Source organism: Silurus aristotelis (genome assembly GCF_946808225.1).
Source record: "Silurus aristotelis genome assembly, chromosome: 7".
Taxonomy (NCBI): Eukaryota; Metazoa; Chordata; class Actinopteri; order Siluriformes; family Siluridae; genus Silurus; species Silurus aristotelis.
In genome coordinates this window covers 25387035-25412519 of record NC_139580.1, presented here as the reverse complement: position 1 = coordinate 25412519, position 25485 = coordinate 25387035, and the positions used below count along the sequence as shown (strand labels likewise).

The following is a 25485-nucleotide window of genomic DNA, read 5'->3' as shown; positions in this document are numbered from 1 at the left end:
AGAACACTAGTGCTGGTAAGTTTTGTCCTTTATGCTCACTGACAATTAAATAGTTTACTGCATTATACATTCATTCACAATATGTATAACACACACAACTATAACCGGTGTGTCTTCCAGTAGCACAAATCTAGCAAGTTAGATCTGCATGTTTTAGCCAGTTGCCCAGAACACATTAAAACAGACAGAGATGATGGATAGAAGTTCGATCACATGGTGAATTGTGCAGCCAGGTGAAAAACCGGGTTCCACTTCATTTACTTACTATTATACCTTAATAAAAATATGCAATGGAGCAAGCAGAGCGTCCCAAAATGGAGTTTTGCATTTGTGTGGTGTGTAGATCATTTATATTGAGTTCTCTAATTAGGGAAACGTGAGTAGATTTTTTTTTTTTTACAAGCCGACAAATAATGATAAAATAATCGCCGCTGTAGCCGGGTTATTTTAGGCTCGACTGGAAAAATCAAGATGGATGAGAGCCATTATAAAACACACACACACACACACACACACACACACACACACACACACACACACACACACACACAAATGTCATTTTTCCTTTCCATTTTTTTATTTTAAACTCTTTTGTTTCCTAAGGTAATTTGTCATTTGGTAACACAACTATATTTCGTGTGCTTAATAAAGTAAACCTGCAAGCTCGTGTCTATTCATCAATATGAACACATTAATTAAACTTAAAAAAAAAAACATTTCAATACAACTCCGAACCTCATACTATAAGCTCTATCTGACGAGTTGATGATCGGCGTTCCTCGTCAAATTACACTTTTTTTTAATCTGTTTAATTTAAACACTACCAAAAAAATGCAACGTATAAAGCCGTGATCTCGGAAGGGCTTCTTAGTTAAAGACATTTATAACAAAACATTTTCCGTAACCGATACGATTGTGAGCTTCCATCTTTGTGACAACACTTCGTAAAAGAACCAAACACGTCCGTGATGGGCAGATGTCCAGATACTTTTGGCCATATAGTGTATCTCACCCTTATTCATACTATACAAGGTAAGGGTGGGATTGTTCAAAGGGCACTGCATGTGTCCGTATTGGGGCTACACCTTGACTTTCACTACCTCCATGCTGGCCATGTGAGCCTCGTCATGAACTCCTATAGCTGCACTGGGCTGAGAACAAGTGTGCTGGTGATCCTTCCAGTCCTAAAAAAAAAAAAAAGGAAAAAAATATTGCTGATGCCAAATATATACATACTTTTAATCGGAACAAAAGCATTTTTCTGAGGAAGTCATGAACAGGGGTGGGAAGTACTTTCTTCTTACTGTACTGAAGTAGATTTTTCTGGTATCAGTACTTTACTTCACTGTTTCTTTTTTAGACAAATTTTTACTTTTACTCATTACATTTTTACACAAATATCTGTACTTTTTACTTCTTTCATTTTCAAAACAGACTTGTTACTTTAGTTTGGATCTATTTGTCAATCTACCACTGGTGTACCATTTACTGGCTCTCACACACCACAGACGTAGGTTAGTTTTCGAAGCTAACAACAAACAAAGAAGAAGGCAACAAGAAGTCTGGGGTTGACGTGGATGATACAGAGGGAGTCAGTGATGCAAACATGACTGAGAACAGAGACATTCCTGATCACCTGATCATCATCATTAATTAGGGCTGTCAAAATGAACGCGTTAATAATTTAATTAATTTTAACGGCACTAATTTCATTAACACGCATTTCTGTTTGATCAAAAAAAAAAATAAATCCACCAAAGAATTTTAATCAGTAAACATTTGTTTTACTGATGCGCCAAGTCTCAAATCAGCAACGAAATCCACCATGATGCACAGAATGAACCCTCTGGGGTCGAAAGACGCACAGGTATGTTTCGTGACATCATAACGAAATGAAATTTGTCTTTTTTGATCGTACAGATAAGAACAATACATCATTCAAATCTGTAAAGGGTCTACTTTTATTTATATATACTCATATTAACAACAAAATGCTGTGCTTTTGTAAAATAAAGAAAATTGTAGGAAAGTTAGAACAGGTACAGTTTCCCCCGGTATCACCTTATTAACCGTCCGCATGGAAACATAGCAAAAGTTCCGTTTTGTGTCCCAAGTTTTAACATGATTTAAAACACCACAATTTAAAAATTATTAAAAATTAACATACATTTGCATAAAGCATTTATATCTGTCCATGCCAATGTTATTTAGAGTATTAAAAACCTAAAACTTATTAATTTAAGGTACCTTTAAAACAGAAAAAAATTTGCAATTAGGTTGTGATTAATATTATACTATACTAATATTAATATGACGTGAGGTCCAGTTACCAGCGTGACTCTAAAACAGGTAGTAGTAATTGCTACATTTTAGAGCCCCAACTTCTTTACTTTAACTTGAGTAAAAAGTCCTTACTTCTACTTAAGTGAAGATGTGTGTACCACCTCTGGTCATGACACCGATCGAGCCTATTAAGAGCTAAAGCTACATAGTTGAGTTACATCATTAATTCATGTAAAAAAAACAATGCTGGGTGCACACTGCGATTTTTAATTGTACCTTGCGATTGTTGCTTGTCAGACGGCAGTGGTGGACGAAGTAAACAAACCATGTACTTGAGTTAAAGTAGGGATAAACTAGTTAAATTACTCCAGTAAAACTTTCATGATTTATTATGGCTCTAATGTTCCTATTTTCTTCTTTGCTTAATTAACCCAGTTTATGTAAAAAGACTCTAATGTTACTCTCAGCACACCAATCTATTAATAGAATGATATTAATGAGCTGTAAACACCAAATAAATAAACTGACACAACAAACCGTGCATGTACATTCTGCGTTTGCTCGAGAGACATAACATCCCCATACCAGCGGGTGGCAGTAGACTGTATTCCGCATCCAAATAAGGAATCCGTAAAAAAAAGCTACTGTGAATATTTAAAGCAATCGGCAGCGATGTGGTGAAGTTAAAGTGAAAAGTCTCCCCAAATAAAAATACTTCAGTAAACTACAGATACGTAAAAAAGTACAATAACCAATTACATTTGCTTTATTACTGTCCACCACTGCCAGACTGTACTGCCGTACATATTCCCAATGTCACACTTTAAAATATAAGTTGTCATAATGTCTCTTCACAGTTAAAAAGCTGAAGCACACAAGTTCGTTCTCTCGCTGAAGGTAGCTAGCAGCAAACAAAAACAATCTGAAGCGCTCATTTTTTTCGGGACATACCATAATAAAAATGTCATACAAACACCCCTTTTCCCTCCATAACTCAGTAGGTTTCTCTTGTTGCTGTAATGTACACGTCAGGAAAGAGTCTGAAATTGTAGGACACTGCCAGATGTTTATTGAAGGAAAAAGTTTGTAATGGCTATTAATCGGCTGTCGGTGAATATGTTAAACCAGCGATCAAAGACTACAGATTTTAGCCTGGGATTATTGGAATCTTTTAGGATTTAAAAAATTTGTCTCAGACGAACAAATCGTGGCCAAAATCTCACAGTATGCACCTGGCTGTAGAAGGCGCAAACTAAGCTAAACCAGTGTGCTTTGCTTTATACAACAGGAATCAAGAGGCAGCTTACCTTTTTTTGGCAAAAGTTAGAACAGTAGTAGACTTTGTGGCAACCTGCGCATTCGCTGAATGCCTCACGGCCACAGTTCACACAGGTATGCTGCAAAGAACAAGAAAAAAAAAAGAAGAAATATGTTGATTCATTTACTTTTAAGTGTTTAATGAATTACTGTAGCTGCCTGGAGTTAATCAAGCAACATCAAAATCAACATGGCTTCTCATGACCCGAGTAACCAAAGTAGGGTTATAATTTAGAGTTGGCCAAACTGATTAATTAGCACCGATAGTTAATTGCTGGAAAAAAATCAGCAAAAATCCAAACCAATAGTTTTTCCAGCTTTTTGGTTTGCTGTCATTACAAGAGCGACCTCTAGAGGTGAATCACAGACCCCAGGTTTTTTGTTTGTTTGTTTGTTTGTTTGTTTGTTTGTTTGTTTGTTTGTTTGTTTGTTTTTTACTTGTGAGACTGCGTGCTGCACGAAGAGTGCTATATTATATTTATTATTTATAATTGATTATTTATATAATTACATAATTAATATATACAAATGTATTACCTTTAGCACATTTTCATGTTACATTACTGGATTATTTATTTTTGAATTAAAGTTCAGTACTACGAAGTGGTATCAAAAAGGTTTCGAGACTAGCTCTGTTTACAAGTAAGTCGTTTATTTATTTACATTTACATTATCATTTTTAAAATCGTTCCCTTGCACAGCAATACAGCGCTCCCAGCCTTCCAGCCCCTTCTGGAAGCACCTTCTGCTATTTCGGTGGACAAACATAGAATTTTGAGCTGGATTTTTATCTTCAGGAACAGGGCAAAGTCTGCAGGAGCCCAATCTGGCAAGTAGGGTGCAGAAGTGAGATCACGTTGTCATTTTGTCAAACTCGACTGTGAATTTGGTGACAGGGTGCGCACGTGGTCAGAATAGCAGACGTGGTAATATACGTGGTCAGATTAGCCCTAGTTGCACAGCTCAAATCAAATCAAATCAAATTTTATTTTGTCATATACACATACATACAGAGTACGACATGCAGTGAAATGCTTTTTACGCCGGTCAGCAATGTACACTGGACGATGTCTTTTGGCACACTGATTAATCGGTTATTGGCAAGTACGATCAAACCTAGCTTTCCGTTTTGGTAAAAACCACTATCAGTCTGACCTCTACTATAAATACTATAAAAGAACTTACTTTAGGCCAGTTAGCATACATGTGATGTACAGTTTACTGTATAAAATAAAGATATACATCGCAAAATCAGTCCTCCAATGTGTAGCATCTTCATAAGCCTGCATTATTAGTGCACTCACACTTGTTCAGTACACACTGTTCCTAAAATGACCCTCCACACACACACACACACACACACACACACACACACACACACACACACACACACTCTAAATGAACTGCCTGAGCTCCCACAGCTGTTACTGCTGATAGACCCACATCATGCTCCATAGATCAACTCCTTTCAAGTGGCTTACCTCCAGGCTACACCTGCAGTAGTCGCATCAGCGTAGAGAGACAACTTACACGGCCACAGTGCCATTACACAGCTCCTATTACAATTTCCATTACAAAGTCCATAGCTACAGCTATGACGTCTACACATTTCGAAAAAAAAACAACCTTTTTTTCTAACGTGCTTAGAATCTGGCACAAGTAGGACCCAGATGAGAAAATCCATCTTCTGAATCGTCACCTAAGCGACAAAACGCTTACGTGCAGACTGATTTTCGGATTTCCAAGCCACCTGAGGTGGAAGGGGTTTGGAGGGAGGCCAAATACCACTTCAAAAATTGGACGAGCCTCAAACACGCCTCCTGCTAGGGTTAAAAAAATTTTTTAGGGTAAAAAAAAACATGCCTGCATTTTATGTCTTAGTATGAATCTTATTTTATTTGTAATGCAACTAAGTTCTTAGGTTCGGGGGAAAAGGCGCAGACAAACACACACACACAAACACCTGACTGGCGTTTGCAAGGGAAAAAAAGGAAGCTGAGAGAAGTAGAAAGGTAAAGAAAGAAAGAAAGTGAGAAAAAAAAGAAAGAGAAAAAAAGAAAAGGAAAAGACAAGAAACTAAAATAGAGAAGAGAATTGCAGGAGACAGAGAGAAAAGAATGAAGAGAGAGAGAAAGAGAGAGAGAGAGAGAGAGAGAGAGAGAGAGAGAGAGAGAGAGAGAGAGAGAGAGTAATATTTCCACTTGCCTTGATGATAATTTCAGTAATCTTCTGCTCTGAGTCATCGGTAAGCGACAGTTGGCTGGGGAAAGACTGAAGGGGAACAATTATGATTAACCTACTTAGTGCTGATCGAATGACAGGAAGATGATTTGATGCTGAGACCGCTAGCACGTGCATGGCTAGCGCTAATCAGAAGGCCTCCTCAGGTTTGAAGGTTCGGCCCGATTTGTACGAAATAAAAAAAAAACCTCCGTACAAATTCATACAACATTCTAGAAAATTGTTCCTTTGGAACGAGGATTTAACATTTAATACTCTTTAGGTGTGAAGTCACAGGATCATAACTCCAAATGACTAGCCTTTTTTCCTGAGCTAGGCTAATCAGTCTTCTTTTTTAATTAGTATGGTAAAGAATGCAGGTTAGATGTAATGAAGTCTTTAGTCACCTACACATGGTTGTCTAAAAATTTTCTTTTTCTTGGAACACATTCATATCACTTTTATGGAGGAGTTTAGAGGTGTGTGAAGAACTTAAATCCCACTTACACTCATTCCAGCAGGTGGTATTTTTCTTTCGTTCTTTAACTGTATTTTATTCGTTCCAAAAGGAAAATGTCCTTTTCGTATTTATTCCAACTTAAATATATAAATAAGCTGGCATCAGAGCGGAGGGTCAACCATGGCATGGCACCCCCCGGAACAGATAGGGTTTAGTGCCTTCCTTGGAGGTGCTGGGACTTGCACCCCTGCCATTAAGATCAGTAACCCAAAGCATAAACCACTGAACAACCACTGCCCTTTTTTTTTTACCTAATAGTAGAATGTGCTAATAAGTACGAGTGCATAATATTAATATCAAAACCAAAAGTGATTTAAACCATGAGACCCTGCCTTGAATAAAGCAAGTAGAGCATAAATAAAGTAAAGCAAATAAGAACATCTCTAGTAAAGTGGTTTTCAAATACACAGGTAGCCCAAAAGTATATCGACACCAGAGTACCCATACTTTTATACACCCATATGTAAGGGTGTGTGATATTGACAAAAAATTCTCTATCGATTGTATTTATATTTTGGGATTTTATCGATAATGATAATTCGACTATTTTGCTGAGTGTGTTTGTACTGGTACCTTAAGGCCTACCGTGGACAGCTGACTCCTAAAAGTTTTTATGTTTTTCTTATTCTGTGTGGTGTTCAGTTAACAGCAGTGACAAAAGATAAATCTTTTCCGAAAGGTTTAAATTGATTTTTAGCTTCTATTGTAATTTTTTTTTTTTTAACTATATCGAGCCATTTTTTTTTTTTAAGTGTATGAGGCAAACTCTTACATTTAATTAGTCCCTTAGAATAATAAAGCATTCTTGCTGTCACCAAGCAAATGAAATCAGTATTTTATAGTTGAATAATATAAATATACTATACATTTTATAATAAATATTAACAGATGTTCTTCTTTTGGATGCTCCCATTAGGGGTCGCCACAGCGGATCATCCCTCTCCATACTACTCTGTCTTCTACATCTGTCTCTTTCAAACCAACTACCTGCATGTCTTCCCTCGCCACATCCATAAACCTCCTCTATGGCCTTCCTCTTTTTCTTCTTCCTGGCAGCTCCATACTCAACATTCTTCTACTAATATACCCCATGTCCCTCCTCTGCACATTGTCCAAACCATCTCAAGCTCACCTTTCTCACTTTATCCCCTCCATATTTTGAATTTTCTGATCATTCTAAATGCTTTTTAATAGACTGAATCATGCAGTAAAAGAAATGTGCGCAAACACTCATCTAAACTACTAGACTTTGTCAGGTAATGTATGCGATGATACTATCGTAGACGATATATATCATATACCCCTAACTATATACTTTTACTAAACCTTTACCACACGGCCTTTGTACTCTGTAGCATTACACATTTCTCTTTACTGGAATTAAGAGGCCCGAAACCTGCTTGAGCATGACTAGCTAAACGAAGACGTAGTCTGAGAAGTATATGACTTCTGGAGGTCACCCAGGTTTAGTTCCTGATTTTACTAATGCTCTTGTGGTCAAATAAACGCAAATCACCACATGATTTTGCGAAAATACAAATATATAATCATTAAATCCATTTTTGTACTTCATTATACTTTTCAAGCTTGTACATTTCTTATTCTATGCGCAAATCATTTTGCTTCTTCAAATTTAAATGTTTTAAATAAGCAAAATGATCTACCATTAGAACAAGAACAGTTCAAGCTTGATTTGAGAATGACCTTAAATAGGGATATGATCATGCATTTAAATTTACATTTATGGCATTTTGGCAGACGCCCTTATCCAAAGCGACTTACAACTGAGCAGGAGAGGGTTAAGGGTCTTGCTCAAGGGCCCAACAGTGGCAGCTCGGTGGTGGTAGGATTTGAGCCTATGACCATCCGATCCATTGTCCAATGCCTTAAACACTGAGCTACCACCACCACCACCGCATTTGGTTTATCATAATCTTATAATAGGAAATAAGTAATACCTTTGACTACTTTCAGGATATTGCCATTTTAAAAATCGGTTTAGAACTTAAAACAAATCTCTCCCTGGGTCACTTTCTAATCATTTTCCATATATTGCAGCATACTCTGCCTCAGGCCTGTTTGCCAAGTTGTCTAGACCACCCGATTACAGTTTCTCCACATAACAGGCAGGAAGGCGTTTGTTCCGACAAATTTAGTTCAATAAGTACACTACAGTGTAATGGCTTACAGGACAAAATTCCTGAATACTTGTGACTCTCGCCAAGGTAAAACAGGACCAGTAATAAGAGACAGCGACTCAGCCTGTGCTGTGTGGGCAGGAGGTGTAACATTCCGCTGCTATATTTGAGCTGCTTTGTAAAGAGAGAACGAGTTATTTTCAGGATTGAATTAAAGCCCTTGTTTAAAGACGATACAATCTAAAGAAGTTGCTGAACTACTTACTTTCGATGCTGTTACTTTCCTATTGTTTTGCACGATCTGGGCAGGTTACTAACAAAGATTAGCGTGCAAATTATGATGACTGACTCTAGGGCCGTTTTGCTTTTATATACCCAAACCAATCAGAAATCATTGGAGGACAGTAACGAATGAAATGTAATTCATTACTGTACTTAAGTAGCTTTTTCGAGTAACTTTTTTACTCAATTACATTTTGTGAAATCGATCGTTCCTTTTTATTTACGATTGGATAAAAGCGTTCTGTTTTAAACTTGTTTTGATTGCCGCTTGGTGGAATCTTCAAGCATCAAGCATTTTGAAAGAAATAAACTCCTGACTCGCCACAACACGCGTGATTCTTTTTTTTTTAATTGGTTGAAAAGAAGGTTTTGAGCTTATGATCATTACAATAGATACCAATCAGTGTTTGACTCATTATTATCATTCTATTAACAGACATTAAAGTCTTTTTACATAAGCTGAGTTGATTAAGCAAAGCGTTTCGTGACAAAAAGGTAATAGGGACATTATAGCAATAATAAATCATAGTACTTTGGATGCTTAAGTAGATTTGAAGGCCAATACTTTTGTACTTTTACTCAAGTGAAAGTTTAAAGGGAGCATTTTAACGTAAGTCATATTTTACCTAGTGTACCTCTACATGGTTTGTGTACTTCATTCACCACTGTCAGAAATGCAGTTCACTCACATCCTTCCTGCTGCAGTTGCTTTTCTCCAGGCTGCCACTGGCTTGGCTGGCCTGCTTGGCCTGGGCGATGAATGCTTTGAGCTGCTGGACGGTGTTGAGGAGTGTGTTGGCCGTCTCCTCTAGGTACAGCCAGGTGTGCTGCTCACTCATCTCTAAGCCATTTGACATGCCGGCTGTGGCAGGAGCTTTAGCCTGTAACAGGGGCTGCTGAGGGACGACAGTCAGAGCCGGCAGAGTGGTCAGCACTGACAAAGAGCAAGAATAAAGAAGAACAGTTAAGACTAGAAAGTGGCACTGAGAATAAATTTGCTTCCTTATAAGCAGTATAAGAACATAAAATCACTCTTTCAAATAAGACCTTGGTGAAGAGACACTGTGTTTACTAGCTTACTTAGTGTGAGCTTGGCCACAGAAACAACTATACACACATGAGAGCATTATAATTAGTGGTCAATTAGGACACAGATGTCCTGGAGTTATGAGCAAATTTATAAGCCAGTGATCGCTGCACTTCTTGTCTTCCAAAAAAAAAAAATGACCTGGTCACACATAACTAAAATACAATGCTTTAATTGCCAGCAGACCAGATGGAGCTCGAACAAATCTCCACATCCATACATCACTGAAATCGGCCACATTATGACAAAAAAATGTACTTAAAAATACTCTGTGTAGGTTTTTTTTGCTAAAAACATAATTATTAAAAGCAAGAACAATCCTCTTTAATAAATATATTCTTCAGGACGGTCCTGTAATAGAAACGCTAAGTCAGTATACACTCAACGTAGTTGCAGGTTTTGCCGCCAGGTAGTCAAATTCCTTGTGGATGCCTAAGGTTTTGTTTGTGTTTTTTTTTTCTTGTTCGATCCCTATGCCAGATGCGGCTTGATAAAACTGCAGCAGAAGCAGTAACTGTGCTGAGCTTTTCAAGAGCACAGTGTCCTGGCACGTCTCCAGGAGGTCAAATCGCACATCAAGACAATGATGGTCGTGGTTTTGACATTAACAGACTTTTTCATAGAGAGTGGACAGACTGATAATCAGAGATTTTTTATTGAAGTGCTAACGTGTCTAACGGAAGACAAAAAAAAGCACTGCTATAATAATCTGCACTGCCTATCTGTAGCTCATTTATAATTTCAGAGATAAAAAAGAAGCTGCAAATTGGGTTTTTTTTATATACACTATATGAACAAAAGTATTGGGACACCTCGCCTTTCCAGCCACACGTGGTTCTTCTCCAAACTGGTAACTCACAGTTGACGATATGCTTTTTACATGGGTTGGAGTGGAAGATCTTGAGTGTCCTTAACCCTACTGAACACCTTGGAATGCTGACTACACCTCAAGCCTCCTCACCTTCATCAGTACCTAACTTTACAAACACCTTTGTGGCTGAATCTTCACAGCTACACTCCTAAATCTAGTGGAACATCTTCTCAGAAGAGTGGAGGTTATTGGTAGAGCAAATAGGGAGCAAAGGTGGAATTGGATGTTTAATAAGCACATACAAATCATATGGTCAGGTGTCCACAAACTTTTGTCCATACAGACAAACAGGGTGACTACAAGAACTCAATACTAAATATAAAAATAACTTAATATAATAATAAGGGTAATAACGATGGGTTATAATTTACAATGTGGGAACTTAATTAATAAAAAAAAAATAATAATAAAAAATGATGCTTCTACACAGACACCTGAGTCTTAATCTCAGCCTTACTAAAGACCTGTGGGAGGAACTGGAGCACCAAATGGACCTCAGACCTCCTCAATACCTGATCTCTCAAATGCTCTTATAAGTGCCGGCATTCCAAATTTTAGTAAAAAGCCTTAACAGAAGAATGGAGCTTATTATACTAGGAAATGGGCAATAAATTTGGAATAAGATGAACAAAAAGCACATCTGGTTTGAATTTATGTAAAATGCAAGCTTTTAATATAATCTCAAAGCAACAGGTTGCCACAAGAATCTAATTAAAATCTTTTGTACACTAAAGGTGACCATATTATAGGCTGCTACTGGGAGCAAAGGTTGTTGTGTGAACGCAAACAAAAATACCACAGCTTTATCAATATATGACAAAAATAAACAAAAAACCCCAGAACCCCAGTGCTCAAAGGGCGAATGAGAACAAGTGTGTGTCAGTGGAGGAAAATAATAAAGCATACAATCTCCAGAGGAGGTTTGGTGTTCGAAATGCCCTTGGCTTATCTCTCTAATGGACTGTTAAGAACTCAAGGCACAAATGGCTGCACTGGTATAAAAATGATGGACAGGAAACAAAACCGACAAATACTCTACCCGTGTCATATCCTGGAAAAATATTGAGACAGCAAAGTCAAAATAGATAGTCAGGTCAGAATCTGTTGTTTGTCACAGATTTGTTTTTAGGACAACTATTTGTTATATGATTTCACTGCAAGTCTTTACTATCTAGTAAACAACAGACTAGGTTAAAGCCATCTTTTTTACACCGAACATGCAGAACTAAAGCGTCTCCATAGTGTCATTGGCACCTAAGATTTAAACAAAAGATTTTTTTGAGATCAAGAAGAAATCCTTTTGCACCCTGCATTACTTAGAGCTAAAGAGAGATGAGGGTGGAAAGAGAAACGTTTACAAAGCAAGCACTCATCTATGATCAATGACAAATTGATAATACAGACATAATACAGTTTATACACATATACACCATATGGACAAATATTTCTGGACACATGACCATGAGATTCGAATGTACTTTTTAAACATCCTATTTGACACTTAGTACCCATTTGCTGTTACAAAATCTTCCACCCTTTTTGGAAGATGTTCTACCAGTTTCACTGGTTGTTTAGCCACAAGGGCGTTAGCAAAGTCAGGTACTGATGTAGGATGAGGAAATCTAGGGTTAAGACAAAGTTCTAATTCATCCTAAAGGTGTTCAATAAGGTTATATCTCTACTGGATTTTAGATTGGGTGATTGTGGAGGCCAGGTCAATTGATACAGCATTCTGTCACTCTTTTTCTTGTACAATAGCTTTTACATAACCTAGAGGTGTGTTTAGGTTCATTGTCCTATTGGACAAAAATTGATGGTCCCACTAAGTGCAAAGTGGGACAGTGTCCATCACATGAACTCTAAAAAGCATTTATTTAAATTGGCGATTTCTGAGGCTGGTAATTTAAAAAAATATATATATATATATTCTTTGCAGCAGAGGTAGCTCTTGGTCTTCCTTTCCTAATGAGAGCCTGTTTCATCATAGCATTTGATGGTTTTGGTGACAGCACTTAAGAATCTTGAGACCATTTCTTAAAGTAAAGATGGACTGTCAGCACATTAAGAAGTCAAGAACTGTCACAAATGAACTCTTGATAAGGCACACCAGTGAATTGAAAACCATTTTGTATTAAGTAAAATTGCATAAATCCATGATCCAAACCTGCCTTGTCCAGCCTGGCGGAGGTGATGTAATGGTGTGGGGAATGTTTCTTGGCACACTTGGGTCTGTCTTTATTACATGAAGCGCACAGACTATCTGTATTGTTGCTGATCATATGCTTCCGTAATTTACTATCTTCTAATAGTTATCTCCAGCATGATGTGCAGTATGTCACCAAGCAAAGTCATGTGAAACCGGTTTCATAACCAGCCCCATTCACTGGCTTTATGTCTAATAGAACAAGACTTTCAGCATGAAAGTACAGCTGAAAAATCAGCAGGAATTGTGTGATGCAATTGTATTGTGTGTTTATATAATCTTTTTATATGATAAAAAAAAAAAATTATTTGTTGTGTCAAAAATAACCATTTAGGCAGTCCAGATACAGCTGTGCCCCCCGAGACCTGCAGACCTCTTTAGGAAAATGGAATTAAATTTAGTATGAGGAATTCTCATATGGCTTTCCCATCTATGTGAAAAAAGGAAAACCTACATCACATTACGGTCTTGATTTTCCCTGAATATTTTTTTTTTTCTTATTCTGAGAGGTTTGATAATTACCGGTCCAGGTCTGAGTTCAGTGCCAGAGAGAGCAGAAGGGGTCTTCATGGTTTCATTAGCCCTCGCAGTGTTCCGGCTTTCAACGGAACCCTGCACTTGGCACTGATGAGGCATCTGCCTCAAGAGCCACTCTGTCTTAAAACGAGACGAACCTACAGGCACTGTGCTTTTAGAGGGATGGAGAAGGAATACGAATGTATGTGCATGTGTGTGGGTCTGTATGTGTGTGTTAGGAATTGTAAAATGCATCGGTATTAAAGTTAAAGAGGTGATGCATCGATTTAAAAAAAAAAATGTGTGCACCAGATACAAGTTGGCATTTGCATTGTGATGCATCGTTTTTAACATATTTGCATTGGTAAAAAAAAAAATTTATTTCTATATAATTTTTAGTAGCTATACTTTTTTATTTTATTTATTATTTAGTAATTGACCAATATTTTATATGTAGATTGATTTCTACAAAAAAGGAAAGAATGGAATAGAAAAGCGAATGAGGTTAAGGTAAAGGTTACGTTTAAGTGAAGTATAGCATTAATGACATTTACTTTACTTATGGAAGGTCATCACAAGGTTTGTAGGACATGTATATGTGTGTGTGTGTGTGTGTGTGTGTGTGTGTGTGTGTGTGTGTGTGTGTGTGTGTGTGTGTGTGTGTGTATTCATCTAGTTTCAGTTGCAGTTCCTGAGGGAATTTATTACGATAAAAATAAAAAAAATAAAAAGATTAGACTATAGAAGACTGGCTGAACAAGCTACATTTTGTCACCGTAAGTCACCAATCACTGTACCCTGAAGTGACCAGTAGGCGGTGTAACTAGCACTCCACAAATAGATTTATATCAGGTTCGCTCTACTGTCTTTTCTCCTCTCTGCTCAGATACGGGGTCTGAGTTCCGACATATTTATTGCCATTTGCTGCACCAAGTTGCCCCATATTTGCGTAAAGTTTGAATAATCTTTACTTGAATTTGTCACATTGCTGGACATGCCCACATCCAATCAGCTCATGCTGGCAAAAGTCGTCAGCATTTTCTCGTCGAAAATGTCGAAAAACATACCTTACTATTCCTTTGTTACATTTTGATTTTTTGAGCAAAAGCAACACTGGGGTGCAAACAGCACAAAGTCATTTTGTTTGAGGAAAAAAAAAAAAAACATTTCAAAGACAAAAAAAATTTGAGATTCAAACAGCTGATTAAGAACTACAAAAGAGACCAGTTATGAACTGACAGGGAAATTACTGCCATGTAAGTCAACGTAACCTGCAATTAGGGCTATCAGGATGTGACCAGGCACGTTATTTACTCTGGCAGCCGGAAACCATCAACGCCAACCTTCAAAACCCGGATTTAAACACGCACTCATACTCATTTCGATTCACATACATCCAAGTCTTCAGTACCACACATTTTATAGTATTATTTTATAATAACCATATAACTGTTTACATGCTGTTTTGCTGTTGTGTGTAATTTTGCATTTAAAAGTAAATTCTTGCATATAGTTCTCTTTTACACATTATACATTAGGTTTACTGGTGGCGTTTGTGTTTTGTGTATCTGTCTCACACTGTCTTGTGTTGTCTGTTTGCACTGTTTTTTGTCTTGCAGTCTTGGGTTATGTGGTAAGGACAACTTACTTTCGTCCTTAGCTCTGTGTCCTGTTATGTAGCTTTATGTTGTGTGATGTAGCTTTATGTTTTTTTTTGTAGCACCAGGGTGCTGGAGAAACATTGTCTCATTTCACTGTGTACTGTGTCAGCTATATATGGTTAACATGACAATAAAAGCTTCTTGACTTGCTGGAGTCAAAGCAATTCGCTATTAACTGAAGGATACTCGTGCCTAGGACTTCTGTGTGCCTTCAAATGGCATACTTGCACTTTTATACTTCGCTCAGGATCAATCAAAATTGGTAAGAAAAGTGTGTAAGACGGTATGTCTGAAAATGCCTGTAACCAACCTGCTGTGCTGCTGAAGACATCTGAAGCGGCAGAATTGTCGGAAATGATGGTCGTCGCGTCTCCAGTTGCTGTTCGATCAAAGGTCAGTGTGCCAGCAGTGGTGAGCTGACCTGATGGGGTCACTGTGACTGGGTAGATGCAAAAGCAACCGTCAGCAAGCTTTTCTACAAAGCAGTGCATCGGTCCTAATGACAATACTTAGGCAGCTAATATGCACCAAAAATGGTTATCAAATCAGTCTATATAACGACCTTCCAAACCTTCCCATTGCTGTTTTTCATTAAATAATAATCAGTTTCAGATACAAAGTGTAGTGGTTTAATGTGTGTCCTGGTTAAAGGCAAAAAGTTCAATATTAAACCACCTACATGCAGCCCCTGGTGTTAGAGTGATGTTCTTTGGCGGAGGTGCCTCCTTCTTCTCTGGAGATGACGAATGCTCGCTCTCTTTCTTCCGTCTCTTGTAAGGGACAAAAAGTCGCACAGGTCCAGTCTACAGCAGAGGACGCAGATACACCTTTAATTTTGGTGCATGATATCAATGTAATTCAGTTTAAATGAACAAGTACTGTCTTACCATAGATATGCTGTCGCCTCCGAAAGACCCGTCCTTGCTCTGAATGATGGTTAAAAAGAGAGAAGGAGAGAGTGAGAACGCAAAACTGAAATCGTGTTCATTGATTCTTTCGACCTTTTGTAGAAAGCCCGTAGATCAACATTTAAAAAAATTACTACACCCTGCGCCAGGATAGTAAATACACAACAGCAGATGTTCCTTAATCTAACTAATATTTCCAATGTTCTACTAATAATAAACCAATGTCTAATGTCTAACAAACAAAAAACAACACTAACACTGAGACTTCGGATAAACCATTCACACTGTTTTACAGCATATTATAAAGACAAGGTTGAAGCACAGGCGCTTGGCTTAATTATTAGGACTTAATTCTAAATAAAATTAAAAAGTTCTACCTCACCTTCTTGAGGTCCCCCATGAAACAAGACTACACCCACGTAAAAAAAAAAAAAAATCTGTGGTACACTGTATGACCAACACTCACACGTTATTAACTCGGCATGTTTTGCCAAGGTTGCACACTGACAGTTGGCTATAATGGCCAGTTCCATTTACTGGAAGGAAACCTGTCCACTTTGGCTTGACTACACACTGCATGCTGTTTATTCTGGCCACATTTAACACTCTTACCATGAAACCAGTGACTATCATAACCCCAGCTGACTACAGGGAAAATATAATGTGTGTATGTGTAGTTTAACTCCCATTGAATTCCCATTTTTGGTAACTCTGAAGTTTCTTTTTTTCTATTTAAATAGACCGAGTGCAGAGAATTTGGTGTTACTAACCACAGTCAGATCATCACAGCAGGCTACACATGTACAAGAGGCAGCATGGGGGTTGAGGATGCACTCCTGTAAGTAAGTAAGTAAGTAAGTAAATAAACATATCAACAAAAGCATAAACATGTGTTAAGCATCTACACAGCTAATAAAAAATTAATAAGTGTTTAAAAAAAACTACCCCTAGAATATTACACTACAGAGAGCACTTTTATATTATACTAGAGGTCTCATTCGGTCACAGGATCAGATGCATTATTATACACAATTATTTGAAATGTATTAGGCCCAAGGACAATAAAATAACTGCGCTTACACTTAACACACATAAATATACAAATAACATTACTATCTATCCAACACTAGTTAGATATTTTTGGGAACAGCGATATCTCAGCTAGCTGTGTTCTCAGCGAAGTTTAGTGAGAAACCAAACATAGCAACGCTTTAGTGGTACTGTGTGTTCATTCAAGTGCATCAAGCCTCGTTTAACAACCTGAATTGTAAATTATTTTGCGGTCGCAATAACAACGTGGAAAAGAATTGATGAAAATTCTGATCATTTTGTCCTTTGAGCTCCTGCATTTGCATAAATTCTTGTATAAATAGAGTTGGTAAGATTTGAAGTTAGTCAGAGAGCTTTGATCGACAGACTTCACCTCATACTTGGTATGAACTGGTACAATTTTTGCACAGGTGATGTAGTAAATCTAAAATAAAATTATTTAAAACGATTTGAATAAGACCAGACGTACACTTAGGAGAAAATGCAATCAAGCATTTATGGCAGCCAATTTTTCCTTTCGGTTTAGTCGTTATTTTGCAGTTTTTACATCTCTGTGACCTTGTACGTGAGTTGGTGGGCGTCACTAAATGCAACTTAGCCATCTTGTGAACACAAGACAAAATGTGGCCTATGAAAACTATTACACAGAAATATGTACTAAAAATGAGTCATACAGTGGAACCCTAGTGTAGGAGATTAATTCGTTCCAAAAAAAAAAAAAAAGAAAAAACGCTCGTGGTCCCATATGCTCATACTCGCATGTTAATTTTCCCATAAAAATTTATGTAAAAGCAATTAAACTGTTCCCAGACCTCAGGCGATCGCTTATTTCAGCCCTTAAAAAAATGTTTTATGCCTAATTTAACACAAATATATTTGTAACAAAGTCTAAACATAAAAGAAAAAAAATATATATATATATATATATGTATATATGTATGTATGTATCGTGTATGATGTATGATCTGACCTGTATAAGGCATTGAAGAGGTCTTCCAGCATAACGAATGCTCCTCTTCCAGTCCTTACTGCTGGCTCTTCCAGCAAGTCCTTCAAACTCCGTTGGCGTGAACCAGTTATTGTTGTATTTGATGCAATGTCCTTTGCCACCTGAGAACAGGGTGTGCATTTACAAACCCATGTGCGAATCCCAGTGAAAGCTACAAGGTCCACTGCTGTGCACAAGCATGAGGCGCGATTTTAGAAAGTCCCTATGCATTTCACCTGTTGACTCAGAAGTGTAAAGAGCCTTTGTCACATAAGTAACCATCTGCAGTGAAAGGGCAAAAGGGTGTAGGGAGATCTTTACATTGAATACAATCTTCTGAATGTGTCTTATTTATGACGTCAAATTCAATTTAAAAGCTCTTCATCATATGATGACAATATATATATATATATATATATATATATATATATATATATATATATATATATATATATATATATATATATATATATATATACTGATATCTACTAGAGAATGTAATAGATGTTGGAAAAAATCTTTATCATAGATGCATTTGTCCAAACCATTTATATTATATTTTGGGGGAATGCAGTGCCTGCTCCACATGTTCCTGGAATCTACCCACTAAAATCCACTGGGCCACTAAAGCCTAATCCAGAACATTCACTTGAGCTGAAAAGAACCACAATATACATGAAATACACCACATTATAAAAGGAAATTATCACACAGGGTGGTGTGATGTCACCCATATTCAGGATATGAATACCCATATGAGGATGGGTTCCCCTTTGAGTCTGGTTCCTCTCAAGGTTTCTTCCTCATATCATCTAAGGGAGTTTTTCCTTGCCACTGTCGCCACGGCTGCTCATCAGGGACAAACGCACACCATTCACCTTCACTGTTGTTTTCTGTAAAGCTGCTTTGAGACAATGTCTGTTGTGAAAAGCGCTATACAAATAAACTTGACTTGACTTGACTTGACTTGATGTCAATTATTTTCCCATAACATCACTTCCTGAAGTGGTTTTATTCCTCATTCACCATAAATTCCCAACACTTTTTTAATTAATTGGAAAATTGATATGTGGTGCACCATGTATATGTTGTGCATCATCCCTGAGATAGCCATTCTCTTAGCAGCTTTTTTTCCCCTTTTTCTTTTTTTGTATAAAAGTATATAATTGTAGCAGGGGGGGCTACATTTACAGTTTCATCTCTGAATGCTGGAAAGTATTGACAATTCCACAAATGCTAAATAAATCAATTTCCTCACGGTAGTCCTCAACATAACAAATACCCATGCTGCTCCAACCAATAAGATTTGAAAATTTGACAGAACGATCCTTGAAATGCTGAAGTCAAATTAATATCGCAAGTTTTATAAAGAGTGATAAAATTTGACTTGACTTGAATGTTTAAGGTTATACGTTTATTCGAATGGCAGTAAGGAATACAATGCTTTGGTTCCCCCTAGTGGGCAGAACTTACCTGATCCCAGTCTGTTCTTGTAGAGGACACCGCTGGTGTTCCTGCAGCGCACAGGCAGCTCGTTCTCATAAACAGATGGATCCCAGTTATATTTGTTCACATCTTTCTCATGGCTCTGGTTCATCTGGGTGGAGGGAGTCGGATGCCCTAATTGAGAGCAACAAATGTATTCAAGCATGCTACCTTTATTAAATCAATCAATCAATAAATCAATAAAAAGCCAATAAGGGAGGTTCACCTTTGACTATAGTTATACACAATGTGGGCAAATGTTTGTGGTCACCTAGCCATAAGTTTCATGTACTTTTTAAACATGCCATTCCACATAGAATCACCATTTGCTAATACTATATCCTCCACTCTTCTGGGAAGATGTCCCACTAGACTTTGGGGTGTGGGTTCTGATGTATGTGAGGTGAGAAGGCAGTTCTAAATTATTCAAAACATTCTCAATAGGGTTGAGGTCCAAGACCTACAGCACCATTAAAGATCTTCCAGTCCAACCATTTTCATGCTACTGCATTCAAATACACCTTATACCATGTTGTGCCTTTAACTTTGTGGGAAGAGTTTGAAGAAGAAACACATGGCTAGAAAATCCGGTGTTCCAATATTTATGCCCGCATTGTGTGTGTGTGTGTGTGTGTGTGTGTGTGTGTGTGTGTGTGTGTGTGTGTGTGTGTGTGTGTGTGTGTATGTATATATATACAGTGAGGAAAATAAGTATTTGAACACCCTGCTATTTTGCAAGTTCTCCCACTTAGAAATCATGGAGGGGTCTGAAATTGTCATCGTAGGTGCATGTCCACTGTGAGAGACATAATCTAAAAAAAAAAATCCAGAAATCACAATGTATGATTTTTTAACTATTTATTTGTATGATACAGCTGCAAATAAGTATTTGAACACCTGAGAAAGTCAATGTTAATATTTGGTACAGGAGCCTTTGTTTGCAATTACAGAGGTCAAACGTTTCCTGTAGTTTATCACCAGGTTTGCACACACTGCAGGAGGGATTTTGGCCCACTCCTCCACACAGATCTTCTCTAGATCAGTCAGGTTTCTGGCCTGTCTCTGAGAAACACGGAGTTTGAGCTCCCTCCAAAGATTCTCTATTGGGTTTAGGTCTGGAGACTGGCTAGGCCACGCCAGAACCTTGATATGGTTCTTACAGAGCCACTCCTTGGTTATCCTGGCTGTGTGCTTCAGGTCATTGTCATGTTGGAAGACCCAGCCTCGACCCATCTTCAATGCTCTAACTGAGGGAAGGAGGTTGTTCCCCAAAATCTCGCAATACATGGCCCCGGTCATCCTCTCCTTAATACAGTGCAGTTGCCCTGTCCCATGTGCAGAAAAACACCCCCAATGCATGATGCTACCACCCCCATGCTTCACAGTAGGGATGGTGTTCTTGGGATGGTACTCATCATTCTTCTTCCTCCAAACACGTTTAGTGGAATTATGACCCAAAAGTTCTATTTTGGTCTCATCTGACCACATGACTTTCTCCCATTACTCCTCTGGATCATCCAAATGGTCATTGGCAAACTTAAGATGTGCCTGGACATGTGCTGGTTTAAGCAGGGGAACCTTCCGTGCCATGCATGATTTCAAACCATGACGTCTTAGTGTATTACCAACAGTAACCTTGGAAACGGTGGTCCCAGCTCTTTTCAGGTCATTGACCAGCTTCTCCCGTGTAGTTCTGGTCTGATTTCTTACCTTCCTTAGGATCATTGAGACCCCATGAGGTGAGATCTTGCATGGAGCCCCAGTTCGAGGGGGATTGACAGTCATGTTTAGCTTCTTCCATTTTCTAATGATTGCTCCAACAGTGGACCTTTTTTCACCAAGCTGCTTGGCAATTTCCCCGTAGCCCTTTCCAGCCTTGTGGAGGTGTACAATTTTGTCTCTAGTGTCTTTGGACAGCTCTTTGGTCTTGGCCATGTTAGTAGTTGGATTCTTACTGATTGTATGGGGTGGACAGGTGTCTTTATGCAGCTAACGACCTCAAACAGGTGCATCTAATTTAGGATAATAAATGTAGTGGTGGTGGACATTTTAAAGGCAGACTAACAGGTCTTTGAGGGTCAGAATTCTAGCTGATAGACAGGTGTTCAAATACTTATTTGCAGCTGTATCATACAAATAAATAGTTAAAAAATCATATATTGTGATTTCTGGATTTTTTTTTTAGATTATGTCTCTCACAGTGGACATGCACCTACGATGACAATTTCAGACCCCTCCATGATTTCTAAGTGGGAGAACTTGCAAAATAGCAGGGTGTTCAAATACTTATTTTCCTCACTGTATATATATATATATATATATATATATATATATATATATATATATATATATATATATATATATATATATATAATTTATATAAATATTTTATATAAAATTTATTATAATATATATAATTTTTTTTTTCAGCAGTAAAAAAACTGACTGCCATCAATGTGTTGCCAGATTGTATCAAATTACTGTGTGCTCCTCTAGAAAAGTGTGAAACATAATTTTTTTATAATAGGTGATCAAACTGGCATATACATACACACACCTGGAGTCATGGGTGCTGTTGTGGCTTTCAGGCCTGTCGCATCCACTATACTCCCGTCCGTGTGTACAACAATCAGGGTGGCCTTCTGTGTGCTGAGACTGTCCCCAATCTGCAGAGTGGTTCTCCCTGTCTGCATGCATCCAAACACAGCAGAAATACCAATAAACATTCATTTTGTGTGATTTTTCTGAGATGGTGCATTACTAGGACACTACTGCTCCTTCCGAGTTGCATTTTTACACTGACTTGACACGTGAAAGCATCATTTAGATCGATAATACAGCCAAATGCTGAGTTAATATAAATAACTGCAATGTTAGGTCAGTAAAGAAGAGTCTGATTACAGGCAACCGAATTTGGTTGTGACCTCCGCAAAGATCTTCGTAGCCAGGGTCTGCTTTAGAAACATTTTAGACTGATGATTTGAATGTGTAATGATTTGTCTATTAGAGGGATTTATGTACTAAAACGTACACCAACATAACACATAAATCCTATTTTAGAGGCATTTACGGTTGAATGGTTTTGCAAATATTAAACCGATTTGACTGAAGAAACCGATCGATCTTTTTTCAATAGCAAATAAAAGACGTATAGTTAAAAATTATCCAATCATGAATTCGAATTATCAGTTGGTATTCAATTACTGTTATTTTTAGACCGTCCCCTACAGTGCATACTACTATAGTGGGTCAATATGTGAAACAAAAAAAAAATCCCACAATGAGATTAATAATTTCGAAAGAGGTTTGCATGGTGTAAGCCGTCCCTAATCAAAGCTACGATTTTAGGTCCGTAAAGGTCCGTCGTGGTCAAGTTTAGCTGGGACCGCATTAAAAGGAACACAAGACGCACTAGCACATGTTCAGGGATGGACCCGGCAGTGGTCGAGAAGACGTTGTCATCTGCACTCTGGACATCATTGACTGTAACGGTGGTCACGTCTGTGAAGAGAGAAAACAGAGGAATTATTTCTAGGGGCATGAATGCACTAGTGCGTAATGTGTGATTAGTTATTTTTATCTTTATTAAGAGGTCTGTTGTAAATAAGTGCACCATGAACCAGTATAGGTTTTTGTTAGGAAATTATAAATAAATGTACATGAGGGGGGATAATTATTATCGTAAGATCTGATTAAGTGTTATTTAAATGTAGGGAAAGATCTAGATTGTGGAGGAAGTTGTTTACATCTTGGTCTCATTAACTTGTTGGTGAAATGTTCAGGGGTGAGTTGAGTCTCACTGGTTGGAGTATAAGGGGAAGGTGGGCAAACAAACTCAAACTCTACAGATAGTAAACATGCTTGGCTAAGAAAAACTGTTTCTTTTTCTAGGGTTGTTTGGGAGGGCTAGCTTGCCAAACAAAGTCACATAGTGGTCGTTTGGTCTGTGCAGAGTTGAGGTATGGGACACGAGTGTATTAACCGACCCGCAAACGGCGCTTCGCCCTCGTCTGTGTTCGGCAGAGACTCGGCTATGGCGATGTTGGCCGCTTCCGCCATACCGGGCATCGTACTGACTTCGGCTTCGTCCGGCTCGCTTTCGGAACGCTCCCCCTCCTCCTCTTCTTCTTCCTCCTCCTCCTCCTCCTCCTCTTCTTCTTCTTCCTCTTCTTCCTCCAGCCCCCCTGTCTCCTCCTCCTCCTCCTCCTCCGCTCCGGCTAACCCGAGCCGTTTCACCGCCGCCTCGCCTTCGTCCATCCGACTGCAGCCGAACACAGCCGAAAGACACAGATCGGCTTTTCGGCTCCGCCTCGTTCCCTGTGCACTGCGCTAATGCATCACCATGTACAATAATCCCAAACTACATGCCGTAAAACCTAAAAAAAAAAAAAAAAAAAAAAACACTGCTTTTTAAGCACGGTGCATAAAAACTCCTAAAAGGAGCTTAAAAACAAGGAAATGGCTGCCAACTTTCTTTATGCAGGACGCTCAGCAGCACAGGAAGGAGACGCGGCGGAAATGCCCGAAAAAGCACGACGTAACACGAAGTGACGCGGGTCACGCGCGCGCGCGCGCGTGCGTGTTTGTGTTCTCAGCATGTGCAGGCTCAAGGAGGGCCACACCAAATATCTCCCTTTCTTACAATTAAAACATTATCGAAGATTGCAATATCACTATGGTTGCGATTGCAGTTTCTGCTGTGAGAAGCAGAAAGTCCATGCATCCCAAATCGGTATGATTTGTACCATTAAGGATCGAAAGTTTACTCCCAAAACTTTGGAACTGTGGGAAAAAACACATCAGGTGTATCCCACTAATATTCAAGTATTATGGGATGATAATGGCAGATTTTTTGCCTGGAAAACATATCACCCCATATTACACATGTACTATGGGTCAATATTCATAACTGAGGCCGTTGCGTTTCGCATCTCGATGCATAGCCAACGATACAATACACTAAAGATACATATGACGCAGCTGTGATATGATACGATTTAACCCTATTACAATGCATTGCAATCCGATTTAGATTTGATTCAACACAATGTAATTCAATGCAATGGGAAAATATGATGCTATGCAATTCAGTATGGTACAAATAGTGTGCTTTTATTTCTTTGGTCCAGACAGACAGCAAATCATAAATGTACTTTCACAAACAGGCTTTTGTGGTGCAAAAAAAAACAATGCAATAAAAACAGATATTCTTTTCCTGTTCTGTCTCATGTGAATCTCAGGACACACTTTGTATCCGATGCACTTTTTTAAATCGATGCATCACATTTTTAACTCGTTTGCTGACGCACCGATGCCAATTAGTAAATCTTACCATCTCGAACATAAACAGTATTGAAGAGTTTACCTACATTTGCACTATATTTAAATTAATACTTTTAGTAATAACAGCAACAACCAATCACAAGTATGCATTTTATTTTTCTTTATGAATAATTCATCATTGTGTGGTTAGAATGCGGCGCTCTTACCGCTGCGGCCCGGGTTCGATTTCCGGTCAGGGATCCGACCCCAGCCACTCTTAGTGCCGGTCCCAAGCCCGGATAAATGGGGAGGGTTGCGTTAGGAAGGGAATCCAATAAAAACATGTGCCAAATCAAACATGCGGATGATCTGCTGTGGCGACCCCTGATGGGAGAAGCCAAAAGAAAATGTATAGATCTCAAAATCTTCTTGTCAAAATCTCTCTTGATTCAAAAAAAGTTGCTTCTATTGTTTACATTAACAGCTTTTTTTGGCAGATGTCCTAATCCACATCGACTTACAGTTATCTCAGTTATACAGCTGAGCAACTGATGGTTAAGAGGCCTTTCTTAGGGGCCCAGCAATGGCAACTTGGTGATGCTGGGATTTGAACCCATGACCTTCTAAATAAAAGGCCAACATCTTATCCACTGAGTTACCGCTTCCATGTAATAAAGCACATAATGAAGAACAA

The 25485-nt window shown here is 38.3% G+C and overlaps 1 protein-coding gene across 3 annotated transcripts; it reads right to left on the bottom strand.

Moving 5' to 3' along the window:
* Window positions 1-555: 555 nt before the first annotated feature.
* Window positions 556-25175, bottom strand: deaf1 (DEAF1 transcription factor). 3 transcript variants are annotated; one of them, XM_083546369.1, is made up of 14 exons: window positions 25019-25175; window positions 23516-23905; window positions 22942-23030; window positions 22081-22216; window positions 19518-19664; window positions 18027-18166; window positions 16777-16842; window positions 15986-16024; window positions 15778-15901; window positions 15409-15537; window positions 9450-9694; window positions 5806-5871; window positions 3591-3680; window positions 556-1184 (listed from the first exon to the last, which is right to left on the bottom strand). In XM_083546369.1, exons 2-14 carry the CDS (start codon window positions 23784-23786, stop codon window positions 1080-1082), a joined length of 1647 nt encoding a protein of 548 aa, XP_083402495.1. In that variant the 5' UTR covers window positions 23787-23905; window positions 25019-25175; the 3' UTR covers window positions 556-1079. The 3 variants fall into 3 exon arrangements, with proteins under 3 accessions (XP_083402495.1, XP_083402496.1, XP_083402497.1); XM_083546370.1 differs by lacking the exon at window positions 25019-25175 and having other exon boundaries at window positions 22087-22216; window positions 23516-24043; XM_083546371.1 differs by lacking the exons at window positions 5806-5871; window positions 25019-25175 and having other exon boundaries at window positions 23516-24036.
* Window positions 25176-25485: the final 310 nt, after the last annotated feature.